This window comes from Melospiza georgiana, chromosome 18 (assembly GCF_028018845.1).
Source record: "Melospiza georgiana isolate bMelGeo1 chromosome 18, bMelGeo1.pri, whole genome shotgun sequence".
NCBI lineage: Eukaryota > Metazoa > Chordata > Aves > Passeriformes > Passerellidae > Melospiza > Melospiza georgiana.
The window spans coordinates 12958704-12976783 of NC_080447.1; the positions used below are offsets into that span (position 1 = coordinate 12958704).

Genomic DNA, 18080 nt, shown 5'->3' on the forward strand with positions numbered 1-18080 from the left:
GGTGAGCCACCAACCAGGTGAGAGGGGCAGGGTCTCAGGGGAAGATGACACCCAGACAGGCCAATGACCCCTGGGCCTGAGGGGCATCCTTTGAACTTGACCAAGCACACGACGCCTTGCTGGAATGTTCAGCCTGAGTGACAGGACTCACTCAGCATGGGGGCAAGGGGGAAGGGAGAGAGGCGTAGGCACACCTGGGGGAATGACCTGGAAGGCCAAAATGGGACATCACAGCACCCCACAACACCTGGTCTTGTGGATGGTGTCCCTGCCCATGGCAGGGGAGTGGAACCTTTAAGATCCCTTCCCACCCAAACCATTCCATGATTCTACACTGGCCAAATACTTAATTTGATGTAATTGTAGAAGAAATAACTGGTTTGTCTAAACGGTGAGGGAGCAGAACACTCTGGGTTTGTGTGGAGGTAGAGCAGCCTGTGCTGCTGTCTCCATGTTGGGCACGAGGGGATCCCTCAGGTAGCTTGGCTCCCGCAGCAGTTTTCACTCCTGGAGCTGTTGGCAGGTGTGGAGGGTGTTTGTGGGCTCAGCTGCCTGCCTCCTGACCTGAGTGAGGTGTCTGTCACCCCATTCCAGCTGTGCCCTGGTCCCGGTTCCCCTGCTGGAGCACACACTGTGCAGTTCTGCTGTGCTGTCCCAGGCACGGGCAGGGGTCACTGTCCAGCCCTGCACTCTCCCCCACGGTGCTGGAGCTCCCTCAGCTCAGCTGGAGTGGGACAGCAGGGGCTGTGCTGGCCTGTAGGAGCAGAGGGTGGTGTGGACTGGCTCCTGCTCCAGGACTGTGCTCAGCCCTGGAAAACCCTTAGTCTAGCTGCTGTCATGTTGCTCCAGGAGCAGGCCAGCTGTCCTTTGCCTGCAGAGGTGACTGGCATCACCTGCCTCTTCCTGCAGCTCCCCTGCTTGTCTTTTCCCAGGGAAATATGCATTCAGCTCTGACTTGGCTTGCTCCAATTACAGGTTTAAGTTGGTGCTTGTATGGCCTGTCATCCTCTGTACCCACAGTGAGTCACTGGGGAAGGAGCTGATCCTTCTTGTCAGGAGTATTGTGAGGAACCTGCTGTGCTTTTCCATGCAGTGTCCCTTGTATCCCACCTCATTTTCCCCTGAAAAGGAGTTTCCAATCAGTGCAATGAGCTCTGAGCTCACCTCTGAATGACCACGATGTTCACTATCTGTAGGTTGAGTTATGCTGCAGCAGGTCAGACTCCTGAGCTTCTCTGTGTTTTGTGCTTGTGTATCAAATGTTGTAGCTGGGTAACTCAGCCTGGTAATGTTATATGCCTGAAGTGTTATCAGTGATATCAGAGCCCTCTGCTCCCTGCAGGTCTGTTCAGCTGATGGCCAACAGCTCAGGTTGTCACCCTGAAATGTGAGCTGTCCCAGCCTGCTATCAGGAGGGCAGGCAGCATCCTGGAGATTTACCCCTAAATAATAAGATAGTGCTTCCAAACCCGAGCTGGCTGGAGGTGTTAAATATCCCTTCAGGTCCTCATTATACTGTTCAATTATTGTAGCAGTTCCTACAGCACCGTGGCAGGGATCTTTCTACACTTTGCATCAGCCTTTGTTTGGTTTCACTCAAAAAGCTTGTTTAATAATTAATGCCATAACACTGCCGTGTCTGAGGGCTGGGGCAGGGCTGGATGTGAGGATGGTGCTGGGCCAGTGGTGCTGACTCACAGCCCTGAGTGTGAGTGTGAGTGCAGGGCTGGATGTGAGTGTGGTGCTGACTCAGCTGTGAGTGTGAGTGCAGGGCTGGATGTGAGGATGGTGCTGGGGCAGTGGTGCTCACTCACAGCCCTGAGTGTGAGTGTGAGTGCAGGGCTGGATGTGAGTGTGGTGCTGACCCAGCCCTGAGTGTGAGTGTGAGTGCAGGGCTGGATGTGAGTGTGGTGCTGACCCAGCCCTGAGTGTGAGTGTGAGTGCAGGGCTTTATGTGAGTGTGGTGCTGACCCAGCCCTGAGTGTGAGTGCAGGGCTGGATGTGAGTGTGGTGCTGACTCAGCCCTGAGTGTGAGTGTGAGTGTGAGTGCAGGGCTGGATGTGAGGATGGTGCTCACTCACAGCCCTGAGTGTGAGTGTGAGTGTGAGTGCAGGGCTGGTGCTGAGCCCGGGCTGTGAAGGGATCAATCTGCCATTGAAGATGCAGATGGGAGCGTGGGCCTGCGTGTCAGTGCAGCTCTGCCGTGGCAGCAGAACAAATGGGAGCAAATCTCCTCTTTGGTTCCCTTCCAGGCACTTGGGATTCGCTTCCCCCTCGGCAAGGCAGGGCTGCTGGCAGGGCTGGTTTGTACCTGTGCTGTCCCCAGGTGATGCTGTGGGCTGGAGCTGCTCACAGGTCACATTGTGACACTGATGGAGCTGCTGCTGTGTCAGCACTGGTGACTGTGCCCGAACCCTTTGTCACCTCTGTGTTCCCTGCCCTTCCTTTCACACCAAGCTGTGTTAGTATCCACTTTCCTTGCTTTTTTTTTTTATTTTTATCTAACTCTTCAAGGCTATTTCTGCTTTGAATCACGACCGGATAGATGTATGTCCCTGCAGTGACTCAGGGGGAGGTGCTTCACTCCCTAAAAATAGTCCTAATCCTCCAAATCTTTCTGGATGAGAGCACTGGCTGGGCACGCGTGGCTGTTTAAAGCAGCTTCTGCAATGCATGTGGGGGTAAATATGGTGAAGTGGGAGTCAGTGCCTTTCTCTTTTCCTTCTTTAACACACAGCAGTGATTCTTAATCTGTTGTTAATAGCTAGAGCAGGTTTCTTCTAGGAACTTTATGAGAAACAGAGCAGGAAAATGTTGTCCTTGGGGCCTGCTGGTTGTGTATTACTGTTGTAAGATCTTCTCACTTCAGGCTGGTTGTTTGGCACACACACCTTAACACTGTGGCTGGGTGGGCTCTCACAAGCAGTGAACTCTCCTTGCCATGGCACAGCCATGGGTGTGACAGCAGGGCTGGGTAGCCTGGATGGGAGCAGAGCTCCTTTGGGGAGCCCTGTGGCCTCCTGGTGCTGGTGCTGTTGAGGTCCATGGTTGGTTTCCTCAGGGATGCTCCCAGGGACGTGGGGCTGGGTGTGCTGTGTTCCAGCCTCGCCGTGTTGCTGTTTGTTCCCAGCTGACTCGGTGCTTTGTGCTGTCACTCACCCCAGCACAGAATTAGAGTATTTGTCACAGCAGCAAATATCCATGGCAACTAATTCCCTAGCTCTGGAAATCTTCATGATTTTTGAAGTTTCTTTTTTTTTCCTGTGAAATGCACAGGGGTGGTTCCACCAACTTTTTTTTTCAGGTCTTCTGCAACTGTCAGGAGTGGTGGCTCTTCTTGGAAGCGCTTGAAAAATACACCGGTGCCAGTTCGGAAGATGGGGTGAGTTTGGGTGGATTTGGCTGCAGCATGGACATGGATAACTGGGATGTGCTCATGGCTGTGGGACACAGACATGACCCTCCTCCCCAGGACTATGCAGGGGTGGAGACCATAAGAATAAAGAAGCAGATTTTTGTCTTTGAGGTGTGGAGATGCTGTGCAGCAGGTGGGGGTGGCAGCTGTGCCCACAGCTTGTGAGGAGTCCATGAAGGTGTGTCAGGGGAATTTTAGGTTGGATTTTAGGGCAAGGTTCTCCCCCAGAGGGTGCTGGCACTGCCCAGGCTGCCCAGGGAATGGGCACGGCCCCGAGGCTGCCAGAGCTCCAGGAGCCTTTGGGCAGCACTGCCAGGGATGGACAGGGTGGGGTTTGGGGTGTCTGGGCACAGCCAGAAGTTGGACTGGATGATCCCTGGGGGTTCCTTCCAGCTCAGGAGATTCCATGATTCTGTGTTAAGTTTCAGCCTTTGGTTTGAAGCCTTTTTGGAGGAGTCCAGGAACTCTTGGGTGGTGCCTGGTGTCAGGGCTGTGTTCTCCAGCAGCCCCATCCTTTGTTCTTGGATGACTTGAGACCTTCCATCTTTTCTGTTTCCAAGCATGCCCGTTCCTGTGACTGATGCTGGGTGCTGTTTATCTGCTGTTTATTATTCCCAAGTTGCCACTGTGGTGTTTCCCAGCAGGGTTTGTGGAGCAGAAGGCACTGCAGGTTTATAGTGTGTGGTGAGGTGGAACTGCTCTATGGCTTTATTTTATCCCAGCAGAGTTTTTCATTCCTGGTCTGTGCTGGGGAGAGTCTGCTTGAGGCTCCCTGGCTTTGCTTCTCTACTGGGATGGAACTTTTATAAACAGGAGGAAAAGAGGGCTCAAACTAAAAGTCATTTTGTGATGGTACAAAGGTGATAATCATCTTAATACTGCATAATTTACATGTGGCACACAGGACACACTGTCAGCTCCCACTTGGAATTGTCCACAGCATGCAGGGTGTGATGGTGGTCACAGGGGTCTTAGGATGAGGGAAGAGATGTAGATCTGACTCCATGTTATAGAAGGCTTGATTTATTATTTTATGATATATATTACATTAAAACTATACTAAAAGAATAGAAGGAAAAGTTTCATCTCAGAAGGCTGGCTAAGAATAGAGAAGGAAGAATAATAACAAAGGCAGCTGCCTCAGACTGTCTGAGCCAGCTCATTGTGATTGGCCATTAATTACAAACAAGCACATGAGACCAATCACAGATGCACCTGTTGCATTCCACAGCAGCAGATAACCATTGTTTACATTTTGTTCCTGAGGCCTCAAAGCTTCTCAGGAGAAAAAAATCCTAAGGAAAGGAGTTTTCATAAAAGATGTTTGTGGCAGCAGGGCTCCCTTTGGGAGCTGGGGTGCTGGTGGTGCTCTGGTTAGCTGTATCCTCTCAGGCATTGATTAGGAGTATGCATAATTTGATTGGTTTTTGGTAGCTGTGGTAAGAGCACAGTTCATTAGTTGCAGTATTTGCTGTGCAATGTGGTTATTAATGGGTGAGTGCCCTCACAGCCCGGCTCTGGGTGGTGCCGAGTGGAGCAGAGAGGTCACAGGCCTGGAGTTCAGAGGGACTGTGACACCCTGGAGCTGCAGGTGATGAGAACCCTGTGATGCTCAGCAGAGCCATTGCTGCTGGAAGTAGCTTTGCAGAGGAGCCCTGGGGACAAAAAGGTGACCAGGAGTGAGCAGAGGTCAGCGGTGGCTTTGGCTGTGTCAGCAGAAGTGTTGAGGGGAGGGACTGTCCCCTCTGCTCAGCCCTGGGGGCCCTGTCTGGGCCTTCAGTGTGCTTGGAGCAGAGGAGACCCCACAGCTCCACGGTGGAGGGTGTGAGAGGGGACAGAGCCTGGCTCTGCTCGTGGCAGGGTGAGACACAGGGCAGCACGTGGGAAACCCTGCATGGACACATGCAAACATGCTGGCTTGGGAATGAGGACTGTTCAGACTGAACACTGGGACAGGGATCTGGAGAGGTGCAGGGAACTCATGGCTGTTCCATGGGCAGGGTCCTGAGCAGCCTTGTCTGGAGGCAGATGCTCAGAGCAGGACACTGCACCTGAGGTGCCTCCCAGACACATCTCATGAACCATTCTATGGTTGTTTGTGACACTTTTTGCCTTCAGCTCTGGATGCTGATGAGGGATGAGGAAAAGCCTTGTCCTGTCAGTGCCAGGGGAGCCCTGGTGATTTCTTTGTCTGAGCCCTTCAGGCTGTTTCACAGACCATCCTGCACTTCCATGGCACTCTGAGTTGGTGGAGGAGCTGCCTGACCCTGGGACAGCCTGAGGATTGGCAAACCAAATTTATGGGATTATCTGTGCTTTACTCCTCTATCAGGCTTTTATCTGTTAAAGCTCATTATAAGTACAGTGTTTTGCTGCAGCACTTGGGGAGGCAAAGACCCAGTGGTGCTTCTGATCCTTTTAGGGATTGGCTTAGGAGCTGATGGACAGGAATTTTCCTGTTTTTTTGTCTGTGCAGTCTCTGGGATGTCCCAGCTGGGTGCTGCATGGGAACTGTTTTCCCAGGAACCTGGATTTTTTTGTGGATAAACACTGAGTGTGCACTGGGTGAGGCATCTGCCTCTCCCTCTCTGTCCCCTTCTTTTTCACCACCAGGAAAGAAGCAAAAATTTCTGCTTCAAAGTAGAAAAACCTATGCATGCAAGCTCCTTGGAAATGCAGTTTTAAGTTTGAAAGCTGACTTGTAGAGGTGTGGAAATTTGTGTTTGTTGCTCTGTAACAGGCTCCCTTACAGCTGCAGACATCCAGCCTGGAATTGTCACTTGTAAATGCCTTGAGAGGCTGCAGCTCTGTATCTCAGCACAGATAAGGTCTGTAATTGCTGGATGGGATTGAATTCTGCTGCACAGCCGCAGCCCTGAGGTGCCTTTGCAGTGCAGGAATGAAACCTCTGGCTGCCCATAGCTGACATTCCCCATTTTTGGAATGTTGTAGCTTAATTTAAGCACAGAGCCCACGCTGTGAGAACGGGATTGATCCCATCAGGATTTGTACAATTGATTTCCAAGTGCTCAACACCTGAACAGGCTCAGTGGTTGTGAGAGTCACGTTCTGCAGGCAGTGGAGGCTGAGAGCTTTGCTGAGGAATCCCTGTGGATGCTGCAGGGAGGCAGTGATGCATTGGAGGAAGCTCTGGGATTGTGGTGAGGAGCTGCTGTGGTGCCAGGCTGGGGTGTCACAGGGTCAGGCAGGGGAGGGAACAAAATCTTCAATCACAGAACCATGGAATGGTCTGGGTGAGAAAGGACCTTAAAGCCCACCCAGTGCCACCCCAGCCATGGCAGGGACACCTCCCACTGTCCCAGGGTGTCCCAGTGCCATCCAGCCTGGCCTTGGGCACTGCCAGGGATCCAGGATGGGCACCCTGTGCCAGGGCCTGCCCACCCTGCCAGGGAACAATTCCCCATTCCCAATATCCCATCCATCCCTGCCCTCTGGCACTGGGAGCCATTCCCTGTGTCCTGTCCCTCCATCCCTTGTCCCCAGTCCCTCTCCAGCTCTCCTGGAGCCCCTTCAGGCCCTGCAAGGGGCTCTGAGCTCTCCCTGGAGCCTTCTTCTCTCCAGGCTGAGCAATCCTAAATCTTTCAGCCATAATGTAGTGAGGTTAATGTTGGCACTTTGGTTCAAGGTGTTTCCCTGAAGATTTACAATTTCTGTAGTTTTAGGAAGGACAAATTTGTAAAGTAGCTAAAACACCAGTATTAAGTCAGACACTACCCTGAAGTGAGGCATCCTCATGGGTACAGAGGGAATTAGAGTTTTCTGTTTGTAAAGGAAATAAATACTGAGCCCTTTGTCCCACGGGGCAGGTACACAAACTCCACTATTAGCATTAATGTAGCTTTAATTTCCAAGTTCAAAATTTATATGGTAGAATGGCAATGATATTAGACCATTACACCATTAGGTGTAGTCTTAATTTGCAAAATGGTTTATTTATAGAACTGCAGATGTAAACCCAGCAGAGGCACTTGGGATGTGCCTGTGTGGCATTAAAGCAGTCCTGTGATGGTGGCACTTTGTGGGGACACATCCTGTGCTGCCCCTTCATCCCTTCACAGACCTCATGGAAGTGTTTGTGCCGTGCCAGGTCTCTATAAAAAGAATCTGCTCCCCTGTGCAAGTGTTGGAGTCAGAACAGCTCAGCTTGAGTGAGCCTGGATGTGATGTGATCCTGCTCCCTCACTTGGGAAAAGGGCATTGTGCTGCTTTTCACTGCTCTGTGCTCCTTCACATCACAGAGTCGTGGAATATCCTGACTTGGAAGGGACCCACAAGGATCATTCAAATCCAGCTCCTGGAATATGTTCCTATGGGAGAATTCCCTTCGGTGGCCTGGCCTCTGTCCCCTCTTACGCCATTTTTAAAAATCTCTGATAACATAAAAATAGATACAAAGTTGAAAGTTTAAACCTGCTTTTCTTCCTGTAGAAGACTGAAGAAATAAAATTGTGTAAAAAAGAAAAAGAGAGTTTTCAATGAGTTTGGTGGATCCTGGGAAGAGAGGAGGAGGATGGTCACAGCTTTATTTGTCCCCTGCATTGAGTCCTGCTGGGGAAACCAGCTGAGCACTGGGCTCTGTTCTTTGCAGCTCAGCTGGGCTCTTCCTTCTCTCTTGGGACACTTCCCATGTCTTTGGTGGAGTCCTTCCAGCTGCTGAAGCTGCCAGGGTGAGCCCCAGGGCTGAGGGTGCTGCTGGAGAGACAGGCCATGAGCCACTGCCTGGAGTCATTCACGGCTGCAGAGAGTGGCTTCTAGGCCAAGATTGGCCCTTTCATCTGTGTAAAAAATTGTATAAATAGGTGCTCTTCACCACGTGGGAGTTTGAAACTGGAGAGCAGCATTCATCTCCCTGCTGTTGGCTGGAGAAGATGAAAAGCCCTGGATTGTTGGATTGCTTCTGGTGCTGGCTGCACTTGTGGTGTTTGTTTGTTGTCTCACACCTCACTGGGAGTGTGGATCACTGCACAGATCCTGCTGGCACCCATGGCTCTGCTTCTCCTGTTTTCCCCATTTTCCCCTGTTTGTTTCCTGCCCTGGCAGAGCACCCAGCCTGCGTGTGGTGCCTCTGCTCCCCTCCTCGGGTGGCTTTGTCCTTTTCAGCAGCCAGAGCCCTGCATTCTGTTCTGTCCCAGCACTCTGGTTTGCAGTGTTGGAGAGGCAGGGGAGGAGGTGTTCTGTGGAAGGGAGCATTGCCTGCAGCTCCTACGGAAATGAAAGATGCTGAGGGCTAAAAATAAACCATTCCCAGCCCTGTCCCTGTGACAGGAACTGCTGGACACGAGCTCTCAGGATGGAGGCTTTAATGTCCTCTGTGGAGCACCAGGGCCTGGGCTGCAGGGGGATTTTGGGATCTGCTGGCACAATCCTGCTGCTTCCCAGGAGCCTGAGCAGCTGAGGGGGTTGTGGAGCTGCCTGGCCAAGCAATGTGTAAAATTGGTGTTTTTCTCATGAAAAAACAGCAGCTAAAGAGGCTCCAAAAGAGCTGGAGAGGGAGTTCAGACAAGGGCCTGGAGTGACAGGACACAGGGAATGGCTTACAGCTGGATGACAGTAGATTAAGATTGGATATTAAAAGAGATTGGTCCTTGTGAGGCGGGCAGGCCCTGGCACAGGGTGCCCAGACCAGCTGGGGCTGTCCCTGGATCCCTGGCAGTGCCCAAGGCCAGGGCTTGGAGCAGCCTGGGACAGTGGGAGGTGTCCCTGCCATGGCAGGGGTGGCACTGGATGGGGTTTAAAGTCCCTTCCAACCCATTCCATGATTCTGTGGATTGCTTGTTTGCCTTGGTGTGTACAGCAGGAGCCCCTTGGCTGCCCTGAGTGGTGCTGGAATGGGAAGGAGTGGCTTTGGATGAAGTGCTGCTGCTGCTTTTGTGCATGGGAACATTTCCAGCGTGGAGCAGATGCTGGGGTGGCAGCTGGGTGTTGTGGGGGTGTGAGGGTGTCCTGTGCTGGGGGAGGATGGCCTGGCTTGGCTGCAGCCAGGGCAGCACACAGGGGTGAGAGTGAAGGGCAGGACTCAGATTGTGCTGAAACAACTGAAATGTTTCTGCATTAAAACCTCGGAGCATTTATTGCACCACACAACTTGTCTTGCAACACAATGCCCTGAAATAACACAGAGAGTCTGGTCTGAGCAGTTGGGAAATTGGCTGAAAGCTGCAACTCATCCTTGTCTGCGTGTGAGAGCTGTCCCTTGTGAAGGTCAGTGACTTTGCCTTCCCTCTTGGCTGTTCCTGGTAACCCACAGTCAATATCTGCAGGGTTTTTGCAGAAAATGTGCAGCCCTGAATGATCCCAGAGCGTGTCTTGGATTAGAGATTTATGGAATGGTTTAGATTGGAAGGGAGTTGAAATAGCATCTTGTCCACCCCTGCCATGGCAGGGACACCTCCCACTGTCCCAGGCTGCTCCCAGCCCCAGTGTCCAGCCTGGCCTTGGGCACTGCCAGGGATCCAGGATGGGCACCCAGGATGTGCCAGGGCCTGCCCACCCTGCCAGGGAACAATTCCCAATTCCCAATATCCCATCCATGCCTGCCCTCTGGCAGAGGGAGCCATTCCCTGTGTCCTGGCACTGAGACTTGGTGCAGGAGGACGTTTGGTGTCACAGGGAAGCAGCTGGCATGTGCCAGGCCTGTCCCCAAGCTGTTGGCCAAAGTCACTTTGGCACCTGCAGATTTGATCCAGAAGCACCCTCAGCCCCAGTCATGGCCCAGTAAGTGGTTAACTCTTGATTTCTGTTTTAAATCAAGCTCTTGGCATCTCCAGCATCTGCAATGCTGGCTGCCAACATATTTTATTTTATGGGTGGTGTTGTAAGGGATGGGAAAGGTCTTGCACTGTGCCACACTGCCCCTTGCTCACACTGCTGACAGGGTTTGCTGTGCTGCTTGCATTTCCCTCTGTTTGCTCCCCTCTTACAGGAAACCTGCTCTTCCCAGGATTGCTGACCTCAGGACTCCTCAGGAACGTGTCCTGCAAGGATCAGCTGCTGCTTTCCTGGGCAGTGGAGGTCATGGAGACACCTTGTATGCAGTAAAGTTCATTCCCCTCCTCCTGCTCTCAGGCAGTGACTCCTGGAAGCAGGCAGCTGCCTCCACTGCCCCAGGGTGGCTGCTCCCAGCAGCAGGATGTGCTGACTGTGGAGCTGAGCATGGATTTAGCAGAGAGTAAACCTGTGGCTGGTCACAGGAGGCTGCAGAAGCTGCTGCTCTTGGGTGTTTGCCTTGGGCAGAGGCAGCTGTGTGTCCTGTTCAGGGAGAAGATGGAGCTGAAGGAACCTCTCTCCATGTCTGCCCTGGACACACTCCTGGAACCTTCCTCCACATAAACCTGTAGCAAACTGCTTGTTGAACTGAGGATTTCATAGTCCAGGGCTGAGAAACAACAGTTCAGCTTTTAGATATGAAGTTTTATCTTTTTTCTCGTGCCTTAAAATAGAGGAAAATATATATTTATGCAACCATGTGGGCTTTGCATCCAGATATCTCTCCTCAAGGAATATTTCATCCAGAAGGAGATTCTGCATCTAGATGTGTATCCCTAAGGAAGATCTCATCCCCACAGAGATCCTGGGCTAGAACTGAGCCTTGTTTGAAAGCTGGCAAAAGTCAGGAGTGTGATTATTTTAGAGTGATGTTTGAGGTCACAAACTGTATCTCATGTGCTGTCTCTGAGGGAAATTTATTGGGTACTGAAAACATTAACGTTGACAGTCACTTGCAGAAAAGAGAGATGCTTGCAGCATGGAAAAATTCTTGAGAGTGAACTTTTCTACCCACCCTCAATCTCTGAAAGGTGGGATAAGTCTTGTGCTTGAAGCAAATACATCCCTAAAGTCTGTAGTCTGGAAAACCAGGATTTTTTAACCAGTCTGAATATTGTAAATGAGATAGGAATTGATGGGATAGGAGTAAAAATGGGGTTTTAATGTTGACTCTGTGTGCCCTGTGTGCTGTTATGTCCTTGGCTGTGGTGGTGAGAAAAGATAAACACGAGTTGACTGTGGCTGATCTTTATGCTGATCATTTAACACAACTCCCAAGGGCTGAAGCACCAGTACAAACTTGAAAGCAGAGGCTGTAATGAGAAAAATGACTGCTTGAGGCTCTCATCTGCTGCAGTGCATTTGTTTCTTGTGCAGTAAAGAGCATTTGTCAAATGAACTTGTGTGTGGTCACTCTTTTTTTGTTCTTGCTTAAAAATGAACCACCGAGCTTGTGAGTCAGGCCTGGTCCAGGTTTTGGGTTATCCTGCTGGCTGTGGAGGTGATGAGACCTGGAGCAGACCTTCCATGACTGATGTGATGAGCAGCTGAAAGTCTTAATGGGATTCCACATCTCGGGATCTTTGGAATTTTAGTTTGGAAACTAAGGAAAACAAAAAAACTGGGGGGACTGGGGGGGCTTCCTCTGGTGTTTTTGGAAGCTCCATGAACAGATCTTGACTCCCCACAGCCATTCCCAGCTCCATGCCCAGAGTCTGGCTCCTGCACCATTCCCAGCTCCATGCTTGGATCCTGGCTCTGCAGCCATTCCCAGCTCCATGCTTGGATCCTGGCTCCTGCACCATTCCCAGCTCCATGCCCAGAGCCTGGCTCTGCAGCCATTCCCAGCTCCCCACAGCCATTCCCAGCTCCATGCTTGGATTCTGGTTCTAGGAACCATTCCCAGCTCTATATGCAGAGCCTGGCTCCTGCACCATTCCCAGCTCCATGCTTGAATCCTGGCTCCTGCAGCCATTCCCAGCTCCATGCTTGGATCCTGGCTCTGCAGCCATTCCCAGCTCCATGCTTGGATCCTGGCTCCTGCACCATTCCCAGCTCCATGCCCAGAGCCTGGCTCTGCAGCCATTCTCAGCTCCCCACAGCCATTCCCAGCTCCATGCCCAGAGCCTGGCTCCAGCACCATTCCCAGCTCCATGCTTGGATCCTGGCTCCTGCAGCCATTCCCAGCTCCATGCTTGGATCCTGGCTCTGCAGCCGTTCCCAGCTCCATGTGCAAACCCTGACTCCTGCACCATTCCCAGCTCCCCACAGCCATTCCCAGATCCATGCTTGGATCCTGGTTCTAGGAACCATTCCCAGCTCCATGCCCAGAGCCTGGCTCCCACAGCCATTCCCAGCTCCATGCTTGGATTCTTGTTCTAGGAACCATTCCCAGCTCTATATGCAGAGCCTGGCTCCTGCACCATTCCCAGCTCCATGCTTGGATCCTGGCTCTGCAGCCATTCCCAGCTCCATGCTTGGATCCTGGCTCCTGCCCCATTCCCAGCTCCATGAGCACAGCCTGGCTCCTGCAGCATTCCCAGCTCTGTGCCCAGAGCCTGGCTCTAGGAGCTGTTCCCAGCTCCCCACAGCCATTCCCAGCTCCATGCTTGCATCCTGGTTCTAGGAACCATTTCCAGCTCCATGCTTGCATCCTGGCTCTGCAGCCCATTCCCAGCTCCATGCCCAGAGCCTGTCTCGTGCACCATTCCCAGCTCCATGCTTGCATCGTGGTTCTAGGAACCATTCCCAGCTCCATGCCCAAATCCTGGCTCAGGGGCTCTGCTGAGCTGTGGTTTGGTTTCTGGGCTGTGAGGGACACCAGTGTCCCTGTGCTGGGTCAGCTGCAGTCCAGCTGCCACCAAGGACACGCTCTCAGAGCCTTTCCTTCTGCTCATGTCCTGAGATGCTTTTCCCACGCCGAGTTCCTTCCATTCTGCCCTGCAGGAAGGGAAGGAGTGAGAGCCCTTTTTGGGGAGCTGCAGCAGCGTTGGGTGGGAGCAGGGCTGGGGTCACAGCAGCTCGGGGAGCTGTGCCCTGCAGGGCTGGGGCATGGTGGAGCAGGTGAAGCCCCAAACCAGTCAGTGCCTGCTGGAGCTGCTTGGGTGCCCGTGTTTGCAGGGCTGATACCCTTATCAGCCAGGGCCACACCGGCCTCTCCAGAGGTGCAGAGGAGATAGCACCGTGTGCTGGGAGGAGTGGGAGTGCTTCCCAGTAAATTATTTTAACATGAATTTTATCTTTTGTGTTTGTTTGTTTTTGTTTTGTTTTGTTTTGTTTTCATAAAAACTCCGACACAAACCCTCTTTGCCAACCATATCTGCTGACCTGCACTATGGCTTAGTTTATCTCCTGGCCAATGCTGAGGTGTCCTGGCAGAAAACTTGCAGCATGCACATGAGAGAGGCAGAAATGTGGGATAAAAGGCAATCCCAGAGGTGTGCAGCAGGATGGGCTGACTTCAGAGTATCTTTGTGTTTGGGGTGGGAGTCTTGTCGGTGGGAGTGCTGCAGAAACAGCATTGAGGAACACGGGGAAGGGAACTGTGCCTTTTGCTGTGATTCTGATTGTGGCAGGGAAAGCATTTTGAGGTCTGAGTGCATTTTTGCAGGTTTTACACAGGTTTTCAGGAAATGAGCCCCTGTGCTTGGCACCCAGCTCGGATATGTTGTGTACTGGGAGGAGCTTGCTCTCTGCTCCTCAGCCACCCAGCAGCTCACCCTGACTTTATTCAGGAAAAGAGGTGAGGGGTAGCCTGGGTGTTGTTTGCAGAGCCCTTTCAGCTGGGCTGTGGTGGTTTTCCTGCCCTGAGCACGTTCTCACAGCCGTGCACTTCCCCAGCAGGGAGTGTTCTCATGGAACTCTCACAGCAGAGAGATTTCCGAGTAGGAAGTGCTGGCGTTCGCAAAGTGTCCCATCCTCGTGGGATGGAACCTTCCCAGCAGGCACTGATGGTGTTCACAGGGGTCTGAGGATGAGGGAAGAGATGACTCCATGTTTCAAAAGACTGATTTATTATTTTATGATATATACTATATTAAAACTATACTAAAAGAATAGAAGAAAGGATTTCATCAGCTAGCTAAGCTAAGAATAGAAAAAGAAAGAATGATAACAAAAGCTTCTGTCTCAGAGTCCAAGCCAGCTGACTGTGATTGGCCATTAATTAGAAACAACCCCATGAGACCAATCCCAGATGCACCTGTTGCATTCCACAGCAGCAGATAATCATTGTTTACATTTTGTTCCTGAGGCCTTTCAGCTTCTCAAGAGAAAAAATCTTGAAGAAAGGATTTTTCATAAAAGATGTCTGTGACCCTGCACTGTGGCACTGAGGGAATTTGTCTGACAAATTGCCTGTCCTGAGCTCCTCTGGAGTTTTTTCCCTCTCTGAAGCAGAGACAGACAAGAGCTGTTTGTGAATGATTTGGAGCAGAAGGATCTTCCAGGCTCCTCCTTTGCTGGGGTGGGTATTGCAGCCAAATGAAGGTGGAGAAAGGAGTGTGAATTCCCGACTGCTGTGCTTATTGCTTGCTTACAGAAGAGCTGTATGGCCAAATCTTCCTTAAATCCTTGCCTGGGTGGTGTTGCTGAGGCTCTTTGGTCCCAGTGTGGGCAGGGATTTGTCCTGGAACCAGCTTGGGAAGCTGCAGGGTAGGTTGTGGGGGATATTTCCATGATCCTGAGCTGCAGACATCCCTCTGGCTGGTGAGGGTTGCAAATAGCCAGGATTGCAGCCAGGATTGCAGGCTTTCCCTCAGCCCTGATCATTCCCAATCCATGCCCATCCTGACTGCAGCCAGTTACAGATTAGTTGGCCTTTAAACAGATCTAAAATCGTGTGTTTTTACAGCAATCTCAGCCCAACACTTGCCCTGTGCTTGTTTGGGGTTGGTTTGTGCTTCCTTGGTTTTGGGGAAGGCAAAAAGAGGAAGCAGAGGGAATATCTGAGCTGTTTGTCACATGGAGCTTGTGGTTTGTGAGAGCCCTGCTGAACCAGCTGTGGTGTGCTGAACTCACTGGGAAAATACCTCTGGAGCCACAGGCCTGCATCCCCTTGGGGATTTGAGTTCTGGGATTGAGCTGCCATAAACTCCCTTTTTCCTTGAACCCGTGGAGAGTAATAACCCCAAGAGGTTTGGTTTCAATGTCCTTCAGGCAATGTGAGCTCAAATTCAAGTGCTTTTTGGGATTTCTCATGCCTAAAAGGGAAGCAGAGATTTCACTGGCTTTATGGCCCCAAAACCTGAACAAATGGGAAATCTCAGTTTATTGGGAAATCTCAGTTTATTGGGAAATCTCAGTTTATTGGGAGTTTTGCCTTGGAGCCCTTGTGCAGGGAGGCTCGTTGTGTCTGATATTTCAAGGCTGGAGTGTGGGGTGGGGGTGACAGGGCACTCAAACACCAGATGTGGGCACGGATGCTCTGGGAGTGGCAGCTGAGCCGTGAGGGAGCTGTTGTTGCTGCTGGGAGGGGGTGGTGGCACAAGAGCCCTTTGTTGGCAGTGAGCAATGGGCAGAGCAGCTCCTGTCCCTGAGCCCCGGGGGAATGGGAGAGCTCAGCCTAACCCAGGTGCAAGGCTCTGAATTCTGCATGGAAATCCTTGTGCTGCTCAGGCATGGCAGGGACTCAGGGCTGTGGCATCCTTTGTGCTTGGGAAGGAAATCAAATCCTGTCCCAGCTACTGAATTGTCCAATTCTGCCTGGTTTGTTCCCTGGCCTTGATTTCTCTCCTTCCCTCTGTCTGCAGCAGTCCTTGCACCTGACTCCAAAGGGCATTTCCCACTTGGCCATGGGTATAAATATTCCTCTAAGGCTGCAGAGCCCTTAATGTTACCATATTTTCCAGTATGATGAAGAAATGAATTTTTACAAACTGGTTTCTACTTAATCCGTAAAATAAACAGTAGAAAAAAAAAAAAAAACAGGTCTTAATCGCTGAGTCTGGAGAGGGCAGTGGTGTAAGAAGCAGCGAGGGTGTCCCAGATTGGGGTGGATGGAACTTTAAATATCATCTTGTTCCACCCCCTGTGCTGGGCAGGGACACCTTCCACTGTCCCAGGCTGCTCCAAGCCCCATCCAGCCTTGGGCACTGCCAGGGATCCAGGGGCAGCCCCAGATTCTCTGTGCCAGGGCCTGCCCACCCTCCCAGGAGAGATTCCTTCCCATTATCCCATCTAATCCTGCCCCTGTCCATGGGGAGCCATTCCCTTTCTCTTCCTGGGCCCTTGTCTGAGGCTCCTGTCTGTCCTATGAAGCTGTTGGGTTTGTGCTGTGGTTTGTGCTGTTTGTTGCTCCTGGCTGTCTTGGATTGGGTTTTGGGTGTGATCTGCAGCAGTTCAGGAGCCTGGATTTGTGATTCTGTTGAGGTCTGGCAGCCAGAAGTGTTTCTGAGCTGCAAATCCAGCGTGGTGCTGGGAAAGTCCCTCAGTGTGTGCATCTGCCAGCTCCAGGATGAACCTGGGGTTGGTGTCCAGCTCCATCCCACGTGGGCAGTGACAGATGTTGCTGTGGTGTCTCTGTACCTCTCAACCAGAGACTCAAACCCACCCCCAACCACAAACAATTTCACTCTCTTCCCTGAAACTTTGTGCCTTTTCCTTTTCAAACTCTTCAGATGTTTCTTATTTTCTCCTTGAGGCTGCCTGAGGGAGGAGGAGCTGGGAGCATCCCTGCTGGCCCTGCCCCTGTGCTGTCCCATCCACCTGAAGGGTGGCACCTGCAGGAACCTGTCTGGTCATGCAGAGCAGGCTGTTCATGGTTCTACACTCACCCCTCACATTTGGTCAGCAAAACTTCCTTGGAAAACAAATGTAAGGCAAGAAAAACCCCCCGAGACTGTGCAGCAGCAGCAGGAGATTTCTCTGTGAGTGCTGTTTAAATGAGGAAATGCTTGCTGGGTGAGCAGTGTCCAGGGAGCTCAGTGGTGCCCTGCACACGCTCTGCTGTGGCTGCTGGTGCCTCCTGCTGCTCCAGAGATCCCAGCAAGGGCCCTGTTGGAGCACTTGTTGCTGCTTTCCCCGGAGAAGGCTGGGTCAGAGGCTGCTCGTGAGCTGTGCTGGCTCCTGGATAACTCTGGGGAGAAGTCCCTGGGGTGTGTGGCCTGGGGATTGAGATGCAGCCTCTGAACCCCTCAGTGCCCAGATTTCCCTGGTTGTGCTGTAACAGCAGGGAGTGAAAGCCCAGGGTGAAGGATACACTGGGATAAGGAAGACAAAACCTCCTTCAGGAGTCTTTCCTGCTCACCTTGTGCTTCTCTGAGCCTGTCTGGGGAGGTGGCTGAGTGTGAGCCTGACCTACATTTACAGCAGGAAACACTCATAAGATGGGAATTCAGTGCTTGAGATCCTGTGGACAGGCTGGGAGAGCTGGGGGTGCTCACCTGGAGAGGAGAAGGCTCCAGGGAGAGCTCAGAGCCCCTGGCAGGGCCTGAAGGGGCTCCAGGAGAGCTGGAGAGGGACTGGGGACAAGGGATGGAGGGACAGGACACAGGGAATGGCTCCCAGTGCCAGAGGGCAGGGATGGATGGGACATTGGGAATTGGGAATTGTTCCCTGGCAGGGTGGGCAGGCCCTGGCACAGGGTGCCCACCCTGGATCCCTGGCAGTGCCCAAGGCCAGGCTGGACATTGGGGCTGGGAGCAGCCTGGGACAGTGGGAGGTGTCCCTGCCATGGCAGGAGTGGCACTGGATGGGCTTTAAGGTTCCTTCCAACCCAACCCATTCCATGGTTCTGTGATGTAGAATCGGGTGTGCTGATTTCTGAGGCTTACAGCAAAGCAATGGTTTTGAGATGATCAAGAAGATCTGCAGGATGAGAGTGTGAACATATTTCAGGAAATAACTTCAAATGTGATTGGATTTCCCTGTGGAAGTGCCT

The 18080-nt window shown here is 52.0% G+C and overlaps 1 protein-coding gene across 5 annotated transcripts in view; it reads left to right on the top strand.

The window, feature by feature from the left end:
* OSBP2 (oxysterol binding protein 2) overlaps positions 1–18080 on the top strand; it is a 112127-nt gene that overhangs the window by 5886 nt on the left and 88161 nt on the right. For 2 of the 5 annotated variants that reach the window (XM_058036697.1, XM_058036698.1), the window contains exon 1: positions 3308–3382. The exons of 2 other annotated variants lie outside the window; for them this stretch is intronic. In XM_058036697.1, the coding sequence (XP_057892680.1) occupies positions 3378–3382 (5 nt within the window). In that variant the 5' untranslated portion in view covers positions 3308–3377. Of the gene's footprint in view, positions 1–3304; positions 3383–18080 lie in introns of those variants that run through there. One more of the 5 variants, XM_058036694.1, reaches the window with a different exon arrangement.